The sequence below is a fragment of the Chiloscyllium punctatum genome, chromosome 49 (genome assembly GCF_047496795.1).
Source record: "Chiloscyllium punctatum isolate Juve2018m chromosome 49, sChiPun1.3, whole genome shotgun sequence".
Taxonomy (NCBI): Eukaryota; Metazoa; Chordata; class Chondrichthyes; order Orectolobiformes; family Hemiscylliidae; genus Chiloscyllium; species Chiloscyllium punctatum.
Genome location: NC_092787.1, coordinates 5,360,026 through 5,380,199, shown reverse-complemented (window position 1 = coordinate 5,380,199; position 20,174 = coordinate 5,360,026). Strand labels below are relative to the sequence as shown.

The following is a 20,174-nucleotide window of genomic DNA, read 5'->3' as shown; positions in this document are numbered from 1 at the left end:
TGTGAAATTCCTTTGTTACTTTAAATGAAGTAATGAAACTCAGTGTGTTTGTATTCTAAGAAGCAAAGTGCCTCTTTTTTGAAAAGGATGAAAAGCTTTCATTACGCATTAGTTCAAACTATCTCAGGCTAAAGAAGTGACGACGACCAGAGAGGCAGCCGAGACCCGGAAGCAGGTAGAGCGTAAGCTTACCTGGGTAGGTTTGTTTCCCCTTTAAAAGCGTGCAGCTGAAGAACCCGAGGCACTACGGAGGTAGTGCCTCCCTCCCGCCCTCCTCCTCTAACCTAATAATAAGATCCGTTGTGGTAAGGAGGTAAGTGCCGAATTTTGCTTGTTGTATTCTTTAGACCCAGTTTTTTTAAATAAAGGTTAGCTTTAGAGGGATGGCAGTGAAGGCAGTGCAATGTTCCTCCTGCAACATGTATGAGGTGAGGGATGCCATGGACATCCCTGCTGATTACACTTGCAGGAAGTGCACCCATCTCCAGCTCCTCCAAGACCGTGTTAGGGAACTGGAGCTGGAGTTGGATGAACTTCGGATCATTCGGGAGGCAGAGGGGGTCATAGATCGGAGCTATAGGGAAGTAGTAACTCCAAAGATGGCAGATAGATGGGTGACAGTGAGGGGGACTGGGAGGAAGCAGCCAGTGCAGGGACCCCCTGTGGTCGTTCCCCTCAAGAACAAGTATACCGTTTTGGATACTTGTGGGGGGGACGACTTACCAGGGGTAAGTAACGGGGCTCAGGCCTCTGGCACGGAGCCTGTCCCCGCTACTCAGAAGGGAAGGGTGGAGAAGAGCAGAGCAATAATAATTGGGGACTCGATAGTTCGGGGCACAGATAGGCGGTTTTGTGGGAACGAGAGAGACTCACGTTTGGTATGTTGCCTCCCAGGTGCAAGGGTACGTGATGTCTCTGATCGTGTTTTCCGGGTCCTTAAGGGGGAGGGGGAGCAGCCTGAAGTCGTGGTCCATATTGGCACCAATGACATAGGTAGGAGTGCTGAGGATGTTAGACAGGCTTTTAGGGAGCTAGGTTGGAAGCTCAGAGTTAGAACGAACAGAGTTGTTGTCTCTGGTTTGTTACCCGTGCCACGTGATAGAGAGTCGAGGAATAGGGAGAGAGAAGAGTTAAATGCGTGGCTACAGGGATGGTGCAGGAGGGAGGGATTTCGGTATTTGGATAACTGGGGTTCTTTCTGGGGAAGGTGGGACCTCTATAGACAGGATGGTCTGCACCTGAACCTGAGGGGCACCAGTATCCTTGGGGGGAGGTTTGCTAGTGCTCTTGGGGGGGGTTTAAACTAACTCTGCAGGGGCATGGGAACCCAGACTGTAACTTTAGGGTGCAGGACCTGGAGTGTAGGGAGGGTAGGAATATGGTATCAATCTTAAAGGATCGTGCCTGTAAACAGAAGAGTGGCTTGAAGTGTGTATACTTTAATGCCAGAAGTATACGAAATAAGGTAGGTGAACTCGCAGCGTGGGTTGGTACCTGGGACTTCGATGTTGTGGCTATTACGGAGACATGGCTAGATCAGGGACAGGATTGGCTGTTGCAGGTTCCAGGGTTTAAATGTTTTAGTAGGGTCAGAGGTGGGGGTAAAAGAGGGGGGGTGTGGCTTTGCTAGTCAAAGATAGTATTACAGCGGTGGAAAGGAAGATGGATGAAGATTTGCCATCTGAGGTAGTTTGGGTTGAGGTTAGGAATAGGAGAGGTGAGGTCACCCTGTTAGGAGTCTTTTACAGGCCTCCTAATAGTCCTAGAATCGTTGAAGAAAGGATTGCGAAGATGATTCAGGAGAAGAGTGACAGTAATAGGGTGATTGTTATGGGAGACTTTAACTTTCCTGATATTGATTGGGAAAGCTATAGCTCAAGTTCGTTAGATGGGTCAGTGTTTGTGCAATGTGTGCAGGAGAGTTTCCTGACACAATATGTAGATAAGCCAACAAGAGGTGAGGCCATACTGGATTTGGTTCTGGGTAACGAACCAGGCCAGGTATTAGAACTAGAGGTAGGTGAGCACTTTGGGGACAGTGACCACAATTCGGTGATTTTTAGTCTCGTGATGGGGAGGGATAAGTGTGTACTACAGGGCAAGAGTTATAGCTGGGGGCAGGGAAATTATGATGCGTTGAGGCATGACTTAGGATGTGTGGATTGGAAAAGTAGATTCCAAGGCAAGAGCGTAATTGATATGTGGAACTTGTTCAAGGAGCAACTATTGAGTGTCCTTGATAAGTACGTACCTATCAGGCAGGGAGGAAAGGGTCGTGTGAAGGAGCCGTGGTTTAATAAGGAGTTGGAATCCCTTGTTAAATGGAAGAGGGCGGCCTTTGTAAAGATGAGGCGTGAAGGTTCAATAGGGGCGATTGAGAGTTATAAGGTAGCCCGGAAGGACCTGAAGAGAGAGCTAAGAGCAGCAAGGAGGGGACATGAAAGGTCCTTAGTTGGTAGGATTAGGGAAAACCCTAAGGCTTTCTATAGGTATGTTAGGAATAAAAGAATGACTAGGGAAGGAATAGGTCCAATCAAGGATAGTAATGGGAAGTTGCGTGTGGAGGCTGAAGAGATTGGGGAGGCGCTGAATGAATACTTTTCGTCAGTATTCACTCAGGAACAGGACATTGTTGTCGATATGAATACTGAGGCACGAATAAGTAGAATGGATGGCTTTGAGATATGTAGAGAAGAGGTGTTGGAAATTCTGGCAAGGGTGAAAATAGATAAGTCCCCTGGGCCTGATTGCATTTATCCTAGGATTCTCTGGGAAGCAAGGGAGGAGATTGCAGAGCCATTGGCCTTGATTTTTGTGTCCTCTTTGTCTACAGGAGTAGTGCCAGAGGACTGGAGGCTAGCAAACGTGGTTCCCTTGTTCAAGAAGGGGAGTAGGGATAATCCTAGTAACTATAGGCCAGTGAGTCTCACTTCTGTTGTGGGCAAAGTCTTAGAGAGAATTATAAGGGATAGGATTTATGCACATCTGGATAAGAATGATGTGATCAAGGATAGTCAGCATGGTTTTGTGAAGGGCAGGTCGTGCCTCACAAACCTTATTGAATTCTTTGAGAAGGTGACGAAGGAGGTAGATGAGGGGAAAGCGGTAGATGTAGTATATATGGATTTTAGTAAGGCGTTTGATAAGGTCCCCCATGGTAGGCTACTGCAGAAAATACAGAGATATGGCATTGAGGGTGAGTTGGAGGTTTGGATTAGGAATTGGCTCTCTGGAAGAAGACAGAGGGTAGTAGTTGATGGCAAAGATTCATCTTGGAGTGCCGTCACTAGTGGTGTTCCGCAAGGATCTGTTTTGGGACCATTGCTGTTTGTCATTTTTATAAATGACCTGGAGGAAGGGTTAGAAGGTTGGGTGAGCAAGTTTGCGGATGATACGAAAGTCGGAGGAGTTGTAGACAGTGAGGAAGGATATGGCAGGTTACAGCGGGATATAGAGAAGCTGCAGAGCTGGGCAGAAAGGTGGCAAATGGAGTTCAATGTAGCTAAGTGTGAAGTGATTCACTTTGGTAAGAGTAATAAAAAGATGGATTACTGGGCTAATGGTAGACTACTTGGTAGTGTGGAAGAGCAGAGGGATCTTGGTGTCCATGTACACAGATCTCTGAAAGTTGCCACCCAGGTAAATAGTGCAGTGAAGAAGGCATATGGCGTACTGGCTTTTATTGGTAGAGGAATTGAGTTCCGGAGTCCTGAGGTCATGCTGCAGTTGTATAAGACTCTGGTGCGGCCGCTTCTGGAATATTGTGTGCAGTTTTGGTCGCCATACTATAGGAAGGATGTGGAGGCACTGGAACGGGTGCAGAGGAAGTTTACCAGGATGTTGCCTGGTATGGTAGGAAGATCCTATGAGGAAAGGCTGAGGCACTTGGGGTTGTTTTCTTTGGAGAAAAGAAGGTTTAGGGGTGATTTGATAGAGGTGTACAAGATGATTAGGGGGTTAGATAGGGTTGACAGTGAGAACCTTTTTCCGCGTATGGAGTCAGCTATTACAAGGGGGCATAGCTTTAAATTAAGGGGGGGTAGATATAGGACTGATGTTAGGGGTAGGTTCTTCACTCAGCGAGTCGTAAGATCATGGAATGCCCTGCCAGTAGCAGTAGTGGACTCTCCCTCTTTATGGGTATTTAAGCGGGCATTGGATAGGTATATGGAGGATAGTGGGTTAGTGTAGGTTAGGTGGGCTTTGATCGGCGCAACATCGAGGGCCGAAGGGCCTGTACTGCGCTGTATTGTTCTATGTTCTATGTTCTATGTTCTAAAGAAAAATTCAAGACAATTGCTTCCCAGATTTGTGTCAACATGATTCTAAACTCCACAAGTCTGGGAGAATCTATTTCAGTTGCTGGACAGTCAATAGGAATTAATGATGTTAATTACAAACCAGAGAAAAACAGTAACTATAAATACGTTCACTTCCAATTAACAGTATAACAAGTATATAAACTGGTTGGAGATTGTCTGAAAAAATTTAACTTTCTGCTTAGCACACACTGTTGTGTTGTAAAGTTAACTTCAGTGATATCACTTTATGTAAATGGTGTATAAATGAAAAATTCAATGAAATTGCATAAAAACCAATTCTGCGGCAATTCATATCACCAAACAACTACTCGTGATGAATGCCATTGGTCCCATCTTAGTTTGCACATTTCAGAAAATAATCAAGAGCTCCCAATCCACATATCTTCCACCTGGATCTTGGAAAATGAATCAAGTTTTTTCATATTTATTCTACAACCCTAAATTCTCCAACATTTCAAATGGTGGACACTGTGTAAATAACTTATTCTCTGTATCGCTTCCATTAATGTTAGCCTACTATAATTTACTGTGAAGTAGTGCTTCAGAGTTACATTCCAGTCCCAATTAATATCCCACATGCTGTCAACGACTACCACATAGTCTTTGTTTTTCAAGAGTTACAGTTTTGCAATCTTTCCATCTAACTAAACTCTCTGGTGTCAGGTAACAGATTTAAGGTTAATGGCTCCTTTCTATGTTGGCATCAGGGCCTAGATTAACCAAAATCATCTCCAGCACTCAGGGTGCTCAATTCAGTAGAACACAACTTGGCTTTAATTGTGTCATCTGAGAAATATTGTACTTATCACCAATATTTTAGATATACGCAGAATTCCACATAACAGGATAAGAAGGTCATTAGAATATTATTCAAATACAGGGGAACAGGATGTAACACATCTACTTACTTTCCACATAACCATGAAGTGCCACCATCCTGGTCCGCTCATGGTGACTGAAAGCTTGGTAATGAATGTCCTCTGACAGGGACGGAGGAAGGCGTGACCGAGGGGGACCTGGTTGACCTACTGCATGTTGTGGAGTATGCTTTTTGTGTCGTGCTCTGCAGTTTTGAAACCAGACCTACAATAGCAACAGATACATTCCATCATGGTACCCCATGGTAAAAGCTTCAATGGAGCTGAATGATCAGAAATCTTTTCAACTGCACAAAAGTATAAAGTTCACACAAACTTAAGAGCCACCTAAAATACCACATTGAGTCATAAAGATATAAATAAATTAGTTACCAAGTATAAATACAAACACAACATAGGCGTATACTCAAAGCAATCAGTAGGAGCTTATTAATAATGAGGAGGACCAGTGCATACTCAGAGGGTTCAACAGCTTCCTTCAGTGGTGGGTAATTCTACTATGTACCACTATAAACAGAACAGAGGGGAATTATAATTTTGTACAGCCATGTAACATACAATTTTGAGCTTCAGATGGGCAAAGAGTAAATTAAGGAACCCAGGCTGACCACTGCAGTTCAATGCACATGTCCTTTTTGTGACTCCAGTGTTTAACTTTGGACAGGTGGATGCAAAAGAGTTGGAAATCAACTTATTGCTGCAAATACATGGGCATATCATGGCAGGACACAGTCATCGACTCAGAGGTCCTAGAGTTTATTAATTCCATCAGCATACATTCATCACAAAGTCAATAACATTTGCACTGATTTGGCTATGTTCATCGAACAAATGACACCCATATGCCCAAAGACTTTCTTTCTAGTGAACTGGCCACTGAGTCATGACCTCCTACATGTACATACTTCAGTTACAGGAACACCTGCAAATGAAATATGAAGATGGACATCAGCACCGACAACTGAAAGACAGTCACTAATGGTCATGATCTCCAAAGGGCATTGGAAGAGGCAATAGAAATGGAAAACTCAGCTTTCCAGAGCAAGCAGAGGCCAGTCATAGTCAGAGAGTCATAGAGATGTACAGCAAGGAAACACACCCTTTGGTCCAACTCATCCATGCCAACCAGATATCCCAACCCAATCTAGTCCCACCTACAAGCACCCAGCCCATATCCATCCAGACCCTTCTTATCCATAAACCCATCCAGATGCCTTTTTAAATGTTGCAATTGTACGAGCCACCACCACTTCCTCTGGCAGCTCATTCCATACACGTACCACCCTCTGCATGAAAACATTGCCCCTTAGATCTCTTTTATGTCTTTCCCCTCTCACCCTAAACCTAAGACCTAAAGTTCTGGACTCCCCCACCCGGGAAGACACTTTGTCCATTTATCCTATTCATGCCCCTCATGATTTGATAAACCTCTATAAAGTCACCCCTCAGCCTTCGATGCTCCAAGGAAAACAGCCCCAGCCTGTTCAGCTTCTCCCTGTAGCTAAGATCCTCCAACCCTGGCAACATCCTTGTAAATCTTTTCTGAACCCTACCCCAACCAGAATTGCAAGCAATATTCCAAAAGTGGCCTAACCGATGTCCTGTACAGCTGCAACATGACCTCCCAACTCCTGTACTCAATACACTGACCAATAAATGTAAGCATACCAAATGCCTTCTTCACTATCCTACCTGCGATCCCACTTTCAAGGAGCTGTGAACCTGCACTCTAAGGTCTCTTTGTTCAATAACACTCCCGAGGACCTTGCCATTAAGTGTATAAGTCCTGCTAAGATTTGCTTTCCCAAAATGCAGCACCTCGCATTTATCTAAATTAAACTCCATCTGCCACTCCTCAGCCCATTGGCCCATCTGATCAAGATCCCGTTGTAATCTGAGGTAACCTTCTTCGCTGTTCACTACACCTCCAATTTTGGTGACATCTGCAAACTTACTTACTATACCTCTTATGCTCACATCCAAATCATTTATATAAATGATAAAAAGTGGTTTACCCAGCACCTATCCATTGGTCACAGGCCTCCAGTCTGAAAAACAATCCTCCACCACCACCCTCTGTCTTCTACCTTTGAGCCAGTTCTCTATCCAAATGGCTAGTTCTCCCTGCATTCCATGAGATCTAACCTTGCTAACCAGCCTCCCATGGGGAAACTTGTCAAAAGCCTTACTGAAGTCCATATAGATCATGTCCACCACTCTGCCCTCATCAATCCTCTTTGTTACTGCTTCAAAAAACTCAATCAAGTTTGTGAGATGTGATTTCCCACACACAAAGTCATGTCGACTATCCCTAATCACTCCTTGCTTTTCCAAATACATGTACATCCTGTCCCTCAGGATTCCCTCCAACAACTTGCCCACCACCGCCGTCAGGCACACTGGTCTATAGTTCCCTGGCTTGTCCTTATCACCTTTCTTAAACAGTGGCACCACGGTAGCCAACCTCCAGTCTTCTGGCACCTCACCTGTGACTATCAATGATACAAATATCTCAGCAATGGGCACAGCAATCACTTCCCTAACTTCCTACAGAGTTCTGAGGTACACCTGATCATTTATAATTTACCTGAGAATGTATCCATTTTTATGTGTTTCAAGACATCCAGCACCTCCTCCTCTGTAATATGGACATTTTTCAAGATGCCACCTTCAAGTTCCTGACATTGTACTTCTTCCATGTTCTTTTATACCGTAAACACTGATGCAAAATATTCATTTAATATCTTCCTCCATCTCCTGTGGCTCCACACAAAACTTGCTGATCTTTGAGGGACCCTATTCTTTCCCTAGTTACCATTTTGTCCTTAATGGTATTTGTAAAAACTCTTTGGACTCTCCTTAACTCTATTTGCCAAAGTTATAGAACATAGAACCGAACATTTCAGCGCAGTACAGGCCCTTCAGCCCTTGATGTTGCGCCGCCCTGTCATACTAATCTGAAGCCCATCCCCCTTAGACTATTCCATGTACGTCCATATGCCTGTCCAATGACGACTTAAATGCACTTAAACTTGGTGAATCTACTACTGTTGCAGGCAAAGCATTCCATACCCATACTACTCTCTGAGTAAAGAAACTACCTCTGACATCTGTCTTATATCTATCTCTCCTCACTTTAAAGTTGTGTCCCCTCGTGTTTGTCTTTCCCATACTTGGAAAAAGGCTCTCCCTACCCACCCTATCTAACCCTCTGATTATCTTGTATGTCTCTATTAAGTCACCTCTCAACCTTCTTCTCTCTAACAAGAACAGCCACAAGGCCCTCCACCTTTCCTCCTAAGACATTCCTTCCATACCAGGCAATATCCTAATACATCTCCTCTGCACCCTTTCCAAAGCTTCCACATCCTTCTTATAATGCGGTGACCAGACCTGTACACAATACTCCAAGTGTGGCCGTACCAGAGCTTTGTACAGCTGCAGCATAACCTCCTGGTTCCGGAACTCAATCTCTCTATTAATAAAGGCCAAAATGCTGTATGCCTTCTTAACAACCCTGTCAATCTGGGTGGCAACTTTCAGGGATCTGTGTACATGGACACCGAGATCTCTCTGCTCATCTGCACTCCCAAGAATCTTACCATTAGCGCAGTACTTTGCATTCCAATTACTCCATCTAAAGTGCATTACCTCACACTTGTCCACATTAAACTCCATTTGCCACCTCTCAGCCCAGCTCTGCATCCTATCTATGTCTCTCCACAACCTATTACATCCTTCGTCACTATCCACAACTCCACCGACCTTAGTGCCATCCACAAATTTACTAACCCACCCTTCTAAGCCCTCATCCAGGTCATTTATAAAAATGATGAACAGCAGTGGACCCAGCACCGACCCTTGAGGGACGCCGCTAGTAACTGGACACCAAGATGAACATGTTCCATCAACTACAACCCTCTGTTTTCTTTAGACAAGTCAATTACTGATCCAAACTGCTATGTCTCCCACAATCCCATTCCTCTGCATTTTGTATAATAGCCTACTGTGGGGAACCTTATCGAACGCCTTTCTGAAATCCATATACACTACATCAACAGGTTTACTCTCATCTACCTGTTTGGTCACTTTGTCAAAAACTCAATAAGATTCGTTAGGCACGACCTACCCTTCACAAAACCGTTCTGACTGTCCCTGATCAGATTATTCTTTTCTAGATGGTTATAAATCCTATCTCTTATAACCTTTTCCAACACTTTACCAACAACTGAAGTGAGACTCAATGGTCTGTAATTACCAGGGTTGTCTCTACTACCCTTTTTGAACAAGGGAACCACATTTGCCTTCTTCCTTTTAGTCTCATGTCTCCTTTTTGCCCTCTTGATTTCCCTCTTTAAGTATACTCCTACTGCCTTTATACTCTAAGAATTCATTTGATCTATTTTGTCTATACCTGACATATTCTTCCTTCTTTTTCTTAACCAAATACTCAACTTCTTTAGTCATCCAGGATTCCCTGCACCTACCAGCCTTTCCTTTCACCCTGACAGGAAAATACTGTTTCTGGATTCTTGTTATCTCATTTCTGAAGGCTTCCCATTTTCCAGCCAGCCCTTCACCTGCGAACATCTGCCCCCAATCAGCTTTTGAAAGTTCTTGCGTAATACCGTCAAAGTTGGCCTTCCTCCAATTTAGTACTTCAACTGTTCGATCTAGTCTATCCTTTTCCATCATTATTTTAAAACTAATAGAATTATAGTCACTGGCCCCAAAGTGCTCCCCCACTGACACCTCAGTCACCTGCCCTGCCTTATTTCCTAAGAGTAGGCCAAGTTTTAAGATCATATGATGTAGGAGTGGAAATAAGGCCATTTGGCCAATCGAGTCCACTCTGCCATTCAATCATGGCTGCTGGCCATTTCAACACCATTTCCCCACACTCTCCCCATAGCCCTTAATTCCTTGCGAGATTACTAATTTATCAATCTCTGCCTTGAAGACATTTAATGTCCCGGCATCCACTGTGTTCGATGGCAATGAATTCCACAGGCCCATCACTCTCTGACTGAAGAAATGTATCCTCATTTCTGTTTTAAATTAACCCTCTCTAATTCTAAGGCTGTGCAAACAGGTCCTAGTATCCCCGCCTGATGGAAACAAATTCCCAGCATCCGCCTTTTCTAAGCCATGCATTATCTTGTAAGTTTCTATTAGATCTCCCCTCAACCTCTAAACTCTAATGAATACAATCACAGGATCCTCAGCCATTTGTCATATGTTCGACCTACCATTCCAGGGATCATCCGTGTGAATCTACACTGGACACAGTCCAGTGCCACTATGTTCTTCCTGAAGTTTGTGGCGTAAAACTGAACACAGTATTCTATATGGGGCCTAACTGGACCTTTATAAAGTCTCAGTAGCACATCGCTGCTTTTACATTCCAACACTCTTGAGATATAAGAGCTTTGTACCTTCTCTAGTAGTTACATCAACATATTGAATCAGCAAATTTTCTTGTTCACACTTAACAAGTTCCTCTCCATCTAAACCCTTAACACTATGGCAGTGCCAGTCTATATTTGGAAAGTTAAAATCCCCTACCATAAGTACCCTATTATTCTTACAAATAACTGAGATCTCCTTACAAACTTGTTTTTCAATTCCCTGCTGACTATTAAGGGGTCTATAATACAATCCCAATAAGGTGATCATCCCTTTCTTATTTCTCAGTTCCACCCAAATAACTTCCCTGGATGTATTTCCAGGAATATCCTCCCTCAGCACAGCTGTAATTCTATCCCTTATCAAAAACGTCACTCCCTCTCCTCTCTTGCCTCCCTTTCTGTCCTTCCTGTTCCATTTGTATCCTGGAACATTAAGCTGCCAGTCTTGTCCATCCCTGAGCCACATTTCAGTAATTGCTATGATATCCCAGTCCCATGTTCTTAACCATGCCTTGAATTCGTCTGCCTTCCCTGTTTGACCTCTTGCATTGAAATAAATGCAGTTTAATTTATCAGTCCTCCCTTGTTCACTGCTCTGTTCCTGCCTGCCCTGACTGTTTGACTCACTTCTTTTCTCAACTGATTGAGCTCTTTCCTCACTATCTCCCTGGATCTCACCACATCCTTCCCCACCACCACCACCTCCCCTCCACCACCTCCCCTCCACGCTCCCCCCCTCCCCCCCCCCCCCCCCCCCCCCCCACCAACAACCTTACTCATTTAAACTCTCCTGAGCAGCTCTAGCAAACCTCCCTGCCAGTATTGTAGTCCCCTTCCAATTTAGGTGAAATCTGTCCTTCTTGTACATGTCACTCCTACCCCAGTTATCCAAAAATGTGAATCTTTCTCCACCTTCCCAGCCCATTGCCTTCCTCTATAGGAAATGCAGCAGCAAGTGTTATGCAAGGCTTATGAGCCACACTAGCTGATGCTTAACATGGAATTGACCAGCACATCACCACACAAGACCAAAGGCTGCCAAGCAATTCTGAAACCTGCCCAAGTGATTTTGCTTCCTGGGCTTCAATAATGTGATACCAGTCCACCTCCTGGTGGAGAAAAATTGACAAGGGATAGCTGTTAGGCTCAGGAAGTTTGCATATCCATGGTAAGGGGAAGGGGTTCTTGAGAGGGTTTTGTGACAGAAGGGAGATGGGGAGGTCTGTAGCAGAGGTGACTTAATGGGGTCCTATTACTCCTGGCCCCAAGGAAATATAAAGAATCTGTTTGGTACTCAATTTCTTGGCAGATCCTTTCCCTATTCAGTCCTGTGGGAAAGTTATTGTGCCAGTCTTGCCCCTGTGGTATCATCAAATTCCATTTGTCAAATTTAATGTTTAGCTTCTTTCAGAAATTGTTATTCAATTAATTGGAAATGGGCTGTTTGAATACAGTTACTACATTAATACACGTTCTCATCAAAAATCACTGGAAAACTAACAAGCACAGGGATTGATTTACCTCTACCTAAGCCAGGGTGCTGATGCCAGTTGGAGAATTCCTACCTCAGTGCAACTCAGCTAACTAGTAGAGATCAGGGGTTTAACATGAAACATTCAATCTCCAAACTTATCTTCTTACTGGATGTGCTGGCAGAGTCATAGGGAGCAAGGGTTGAAGTTCACAGCCACATCTGAGTTCAAATTACTGTGATTCAGGTCTGTTCCTTTTTATCTTCTTCAGTATTATAGTGTTAACCAGGGTTAGCTTTAAACAACCACAATATCTTAATGTTCCGGTTAAGTGTATTCAAGACTTTTACTTTAGTTTAAAATGCCTCATATTAGTGAACACTGATTGCACCATTAAGGAATGAATCTGAAATTCAGAATAGTGAATTTAAAAATTATCATTTCAAAGCAGAATGTCTGATTTGGATAGCAGGAAATAACATTTAGAATAAAATGTCTGGATTTAAACTCCTCAACATATCAACACCTCAGTACCACTCTCTATAATTCAAGGTAAAGATTGTTGCTACACAAACGAGGTGGCAATTATTGTCAGACATATGGAAAACAGATAGAATGATATCAACAAGCAAATTACATTGGAACTCCTCCCTGCATCTTGGCTGCCAGTGGGTGTCTGTGTTCCATCATATTCATCATGAAAGCCAAATTCTGTAAGGTGATGAAAGTTACTCTTGGAATCTGGAGATGTGTAATTTCTTCCGAGCTGAAATTTTCCTTTGCAATATTTGTCACTTTGGAAGATCTGTCTGAATTTGATATAAATCAACTTGCAGTTCACCAATAATATGGACTGAACTGGAAAGAAAACAGATCCTAAGAAGAACAAACTATGTTTTGGGAATACAGGACAATTTAGATACAGAAGAGCAGTCATGGACCACATGAATCAAATATGGCAAAGCTCAGAACCAGACAACAAAGAGGGATGAACTCATTGCACTGGAACCTGCTTTAATTCTTAGTTCATCCAGGACTGGAAGGTAACTGAACTCAGATTGTTTGACAAGTGGAATTTTCCAACCCTGATCATTTTACATTATACTCCAATGAAACATGTTTTCACTTACACAACATTCCACGTAATCTGAAAATGTTAATACTGATGGAAAATTGATTTTAAAAAGTTCCCAAAAATATAAAATACACAATAGTGGAGCAATAATAAATGTTCATGTCTCAGGCATATAAAGATTGCACAAGACAGGAATCAGGTGATAAAAGACATCACACTGAGCAACTGTGAACTGAACAACATGAGTACCAAAGACATTTCTGAGTTATAATGATCCACATCTTAAGATGTATATAACACTTTTGCCAAGTCAGGTACTCTGTAAATCCATGCCAATATATGCAGATTGAGTGAGATCATTCCAATATTATCGCCATATTTAGAATATTTCTTGCATTTTATGAGTATGAATCACAAGTCATACTTAATATGGAGCCAGAACATTTATATTACTCTTGACTTTCATTCAACTCATATTAATGGACTCTATTTAGTAATGATTATAGTTTTATTATAAAACCATCACATAGATGTTGCATTGCAAATTAGTTTGAAATGACAAAATTAAAATTATATTTTCAATTTAAATCAATTCTGATTTCAGAATTGATGTTAGCTGATTTACATTGTGCAACTTATGATTTTATTAAACAAATTGTTAATTTGTATATTATTATGAAACATATTGACGGAGGTTTTTGAGCAGGAGAATTTACATTGAATGGTTTGGTGATACAGTGGCTTCTAAAACCTCACCCTGCCTATGCCACTCTGCTATTTAAGAAAGGTGAGAGGGAGAATCATAGAATTCTTGCCCAGTTAATAAAGTATCTGTTGTCAGGAAATGCTGGGGTTTATTATCAAAGATAGGCTGACTGAACACCTTGAAATTGTTTAGCTTCTCAAACAGAGCCAGCATGAATTTGTAAACCATAAAATTATAAGACAAAAGAGCAGAAATTAGGTCATTTGGCCCATCAAGTCTGCCCTGCCATTCAGTCTTGGCTGATAGGTTTCTCAACCCCATTTTCCCACTTTCTCCCTGTAACCTTTGATCCCCTTGGCAATTTAGAACTTATCTATCTCTGTTTTAAATATACTTAATGATATGGTCTCCACAGCCTTCTGTGGCAATACATTCCACAGATTCACCACTGTCTGGCTCAAAACATTTCTCCTTATCTCCATTCTAAGGCTGACTCTCCTGTCAAATGGTGGGTCTCAACTGACAAACTAATAGAAATTTTTGAAGTGGTCACCAAAGTAATGTTTGAGGAATGCCTACGGATGTTATTTGTAGAAGGCATTTCCAGAGGCATTTGATAATATCTCACATAAAAGGTGATCAGCTAAATTTGACGCTCATGAAATTGAAGGCAAGTTATCAATCGCTTTGGAAAATTGTGTGATCAGCAGGAGACAGGATAGAGATATTGGATCTCTCCACCCTTCAGGCTCACTGCCTTTATTCCTGATGAAGGGCTTTTGCCCGAAACGTCGATTTCGAAGCTACTTGGATGCTGCCTGAACTGCTGTGCTCTTCCAGCACCACTAATCCAGAATCTGGTTTCCAGCATCTGCAGTCATTGTTTTTACCAGGATAGAGATAATGGGCAGATGTTCTCATTGTCTGTATGTAACTGGTGGTGAACAGTACTGGTCTGTGTTGGGGCCTCAATAATTTACAACTTTACTGATAGCTTAGATAATGGCTTAAAAAACCGACACATATCCAAGTTTGCCAATACGATGAACATAGGTGGCATTCTCAGGAACGTACTTGAGAGCTACTACATTGAGCTAATAAACTGTGCAAATGGACAAAATCCATGATAAATAGATTTCAATGTAAATAAATGTGAGGCCATCCACTTTGCACCTAAAAACAGAACTATTTCCTAAAATAATGAAGATCTAACAATGATAAAGACTTGGGGTCCATTGTTAAAATGTCATGTACCAGGTATAGACAATAATCAAATTAACAGCTAACTAGCGAGTGAGTAGAAGTTATGTTAAAATTATAGATAGTTCTGCTTGGTTCAAACTTGGAGCACTGTGAGTAGACTAAGAACCATACCCCAGGAAGATGCGCACCACAGATTCACTAGAATAACATATTAACTACGATAGTTGAAGTATATGGAGAGATTACATGAGTTAGGATGGTGTTCACTGGATTTTAAGAGTTTAAAGCATGCTTTTTGAGTTTGGGGAGGCTCAAGCAAAGGAAATATTCTGAATATTAGAGCCAGGGTTTTTCAGTTGGAAAACATTACCTGAGCATTAATTGTCCATTCGAGAGCCATAATTGACGATAGGACAGGAGCCTTTCATGAGCCTTTTCTCCATAGTATTAATCAGGGTGGAGGAGGGAATGTAGTATGAACCCACCTACCATGTTGCCACCCCCTTAACTATCTAGATTAGAATGGTGCTGGAAAAGCACAGCAGGTCAGGCAGCATCCGAGAGGCAGAAAAATCAACGTTTTGGGCAAAAACGCTGATTTTCCTGCTCCTCGGATGCTGCCTGACCTGCTGTGCTTTTCCAGCACCACTCTAATCTAGACTCTGATTTCCAGCATCTGCAGTCCTCATTTTTACCCTCTTAACTATCCTCTTGCTATGAAATGTTCCCACAGGAAAGATTATTAATGTCCACTTTCAATGTCTTCTGTAATGAAAACCACCCCCAGCAGCTAAAATAATAGAATGAAGCAAAGTCTTGGGGCTCGCTGTATCTATAACCCTGCTAGATCATAGAACCACAAAATAAAAACACAGTAATTACTCTGAATACTAAAATAGTTCATAAAATGGTTGATACAATGGCCATTGAACCAGGAGCAGGCAGGGCCAGTGATGTCAGCAGGTGGAGACAGTTCAGGATGCATGTCTGCATGAGCTGCACCAGTGCGTGTGTGGACTGTCACAAAAAAGGAATGCTGGCTCAGCCACTTCTCATGCTGCCAGCCATGATCTTGTGTTAATTCAGTCTGGGGTGGAGGCAGGGGAGAAAGTTGCTGCTTAGAGAAAAAGATGCCTCAGTTCGGCATAATCTTTCAGAAGTGTATATGATCAGAAGCAGTGTGTATAATCCCAGTTTGATTCTGTTGCCATTTTGCCATATTTGTGACGGTAAACTGTTACTGCCATTTCATCGCTGAATAGTGACATCACACTGAAACACTGTTCCTGTCCATGTGTATTCATTCTTCCACCTGTTGGCATTCACAATAAAAGTGTCCAAATAAAAATGGTCAACAATTATCATTTCATTATATCTTGTCATTCTTAATGAATGATTAATCCAAAATATACTTATTCTTTGATATAAGATACTTATTCTTTGATATAAGAGATATTCAGTAGTGTGTCAATTCTGCAGCTACCTAATTTCGAAATGTCTGTATATTCTTCATGACGTTATAAGTATTCATACCTGGATAACACGCCTGCTCAAACCAGTCATATCTGCAAGCTTCTGAAGTGTTTGTGCATCAGGATTATTGTCTTGTGCAAACTGTGCCTGCATCACCTGTACACAGAGAATGTGAAAGGTACTGTCATCAAAGGCAAAGTGCAAGGTAAGGTTTGTAAGACAGTGTCTCCCACTTGACATCAATTCTTATCTAGTAAAAGGTAAATAAAGTCATTGACAAGGTGATAAAAATGTAGCAACTGTCATGAGATCTACATTTTGTAACAGGATGTTGCTATGATTGATTAGAATCCAAAATTTGAAATGGCCTGAGAAGAGTAATTCTGATCATTTTGCATACACTTGACACTCTTTGATTTCAATCACCTTGGGCCAGGAGTCCCTTTAGTAAATCAGTGCTCTTTCAAAAATAAAGACGGTATTTATAAATAATTTTTCATGACTGTCTTACTCTAATGATAGCTTACTTGCCAGGAATATGCCTTCCTATATAGAATCTGGCAACTGTGCCAAGCACTTCAGGTTTCTGTTTCAGCTTACAGGCTTGTTATCTTATACAGGGAATTAATAAATGAATGGAGTGGGCAGAATGATGGCAGAAACAGTTTACAACACAAAGTGCAAAGTTAATATAACAATAGGAATATTAGATGTAATATGATTGAAATGGAAAAACACCATAACATTTAATAAGTGACTTTGAGAGAGAACTTTTATTGGTCTGGCTTGTATCCTATGCTTCTCTCAAAGGGGCAGCTGTGGTATTCAAAACATAGGGTTCAGGAATAAAAACCGTAATGTAAATGGGAAGTGCCTGATCTTAAATGGATTTTCATGTTGTAAGACTGACGGGGATCCCTGCCGCAATGCTACCTGTAATTGCTCTGCAGTAAATGACGTCCGTGCTCTCTTGGCTGGTTTCGGATGACTGTCTTGATCTGAAGGTACGGCTCCCTCCAAGGTTAGCCCATTACCTGCATTCAAAAATATGAAAGATGTTTATAGACATGATAGGTCATCATGTAATGTACAGTTAGATAGGATGTGTACAATTGCAAAGCTAAATATTGTGCAGAAAGAAAATTCATATGGACTTTAATCATAAACTCTATTTCTCTTTCAACACATGCTGACTTTTTCTGGCACTTTTTGCTTTTATTTCCAATATCCAGCATCTGCAATACTTTGTTTGTATTTGAATACTGTAGGAATAGCCATTGGTATGATGGTTACTTTTCAAGATAATTTATTTTCTATAAACAGGAATTGGTTTGCTATGTGTTTGAAATGTATTGTACTAATAATTCTGTACTTCCTATAAAAGTAATGTTGGAGTGAGTTATTGATTGAAGAGCACTAAAAGCATGTACTAAGAATGAATAAAGGGTCCAGAGTGGGATAACATTGCTTCCTCCAGTAAAACTCAACATCCCCAACACCTACCACAGTCTGATCTTGTTGAATTGTCCCCTGTCTGCAATGAATTTTTTTTGCCTTGACTTCTAGAAAAGGCTCAGTATCAAATGGGATCTCCAACTCTGCCTCCAAGAACCTCAAAGAAGAACAAAGCAAGATGGTTCCAACAACACCACGACCAGAATTTACAAATCTGCTGGGATGTCTAGGCTCCTTTATTAAGGGGACAATAAATTGAGTAACTGAGGTAATAACAGAAAATGAGAAGTGTACCTACAAGGAACAGGAGGCGAAGTCACTCATGCAAATAGATGAGTAGCAAGTAAACCATGTCCAGCATTTCTTCTTGTCTAATTGTGATCATTTGCATTGTCCTATAACCTAAAATATTCTAACAGGACTAGACAGGGTGTTCCCAATGGCAGGTTCCCCGACCCAAGGATCACAGTCTGAGGATATGAGGTAAATCATTTAGGACTGAGATGTCAGGGGATTTCCTCACCCAAAGACAGGTGACCCTGTGGAATTCAGTTCAAACATTTGATTCAGTCCTCCTCATTGAATATGAGGAATGATTGGACAAACTTGATTTGCTTAAAAAATTATAAGAGGCATGGATAGAATGGATGGCCAGAGTCTTTTTCCCCCAAAAGTGGAAATGTCAGTTACTAGGGAACATTGGTTTAAGGTAAATAGGGGTCAGTTTAAAGGAGATGTGAGAGGTAAGTTTTGTTTTAAACATGAGGGTGGGAATTGCCTGGAATGTGCTGCCAGAGGAAGTGGAGGAGGTGGAAGCAATAGCAACATTCAAGTGGCATCTTGACAAATGTGAATAGGCTGGGAATATAGGGACATGGACTATGTAGAGACAAAAGGCTAAGAGAGATCACAAACTGGTGTAGTACTGGGCTGAAGGGTCTGTTCCCGTGCTGTACTGTTCTCTGTTTGATTTCTAAAAGGAGTTGGATTTAGTACTTGAGCTAAAGTGATCCAAGGATAAAGTAGAAGAGCTGGAACAAGCTGTTGAATTGGATGATCACATTGAATGGTAGAGGAGGCTTGTGGGGCCAAATGGCCTACTGCATCTTCTTTTTTCTATGTTTCACCATCTGCAACGGTGTCATGTGAAAAATCAAACAGCTCAACCACAGATTCTGCCATTATTTCAAGTTTAAAATCTGATGCACTCCCTTCATGTTTCAAACCAACTTTGAAAATGCTGAAAAGACTTTTATTTATAGTGCATTCAGCACACTGCAGCCTCTGCACTGTCGAAGGGTTAGAATGTAGGAAAATACAAAGGGTTTATTCTAACCTGTTTGTTTTGCACCTTTAAAAGAGGAATATTATTTCTGTATAAACCAAGCATGACTGGCATTGTGTCAAACACATTAGCTGTAAAAAAAACACATGATTTAATTATTGCAATATAGAGTCATAGAGAGGTATAGCATGGAAACAGACCCTTCGGTCCAACCTGTCCATGCTGACCTGATATCCTAACCGAATCTAGTCCCACCTGCTGGCACCTGGCCATATCCCTCCAAACCCTTCCTATTCATATACCCATCCAAATGCCTCTTAAATGTTGCAATTGTACTAGCCTCCAACACTTCCTCTGGCAGCTCATTCCATACACATACCACACTCTGCATGAAAAGGTTGCCCCTTAGGTCTCTTTTATATCTTTCCCCTCTCACCCTAAACCTATGCCCTCTTGTTCTGGACTCCCCCCATCCCAGGGAAAAGACTTTGCCTATTTACCCTATCCATGCCCCTCATGATTTTGTAAACCTCTATAAGGTCACCCCTCAGCCTCTGACGCTCCAGGGAAAACAGCCCCAGCCTGTTCAGCCTCTCCCTATAGCTAAGATCCTCCAACCCTGGCAACATCCTTGTAAATCTTTTCTGAACCCTGTAGATTCCCCTTGGCTGTCCTGTAGATTCACAGAAAAATTACATTTGGTATTATTTAGTGATGCACCTGGATTCAGCAAAATCTTCTGTTTCTGGAGAACCCATACTCAATTCAGGCCTAGCTTTAGAAAGTCATGTTTAAACAATTGGATCACAGAAGATACAGATTTAGCACATCCTGGTCTAGCTCAATGTTCCATCATATGCTCAATATATCTTCAATACCTGTCTGCTACTTCACAAC

General features: G+C 41.9%; 1 protein-coding gene across 2 annotated transcripts in view; it reads right to left on the bottom strand.

The window, feature by feature from the left end:
- The window catches only part of lhx6a (LIM homeobox 6a), a 63,489-nt gene that overhangs the window by 5,204 nt on the left and 38,111 nt on the right, over positions 1-20,174 (bottom strand). For both annotated transcript variants that reach the window (XM_072566116.1, XM_072566117.1), the window contains 3 exons: positions 17,471-17,571; positions 16,598-16,693; positions 5,231-5,405 (listed from right to left, as the gene is read on the bottom strand). In XM_072566116.1, the coding sequence (XP_072422217.1) occupies positions 5,231-5,405; positions 16,598-16,693; positions 17,471-17,571 (372 nt within the window). The remainder of the gene's footprint in view (positions 1-5,230; positions 5,406-16,597; positions 16,694-17,470; positions 17,572-20,174) is intronic.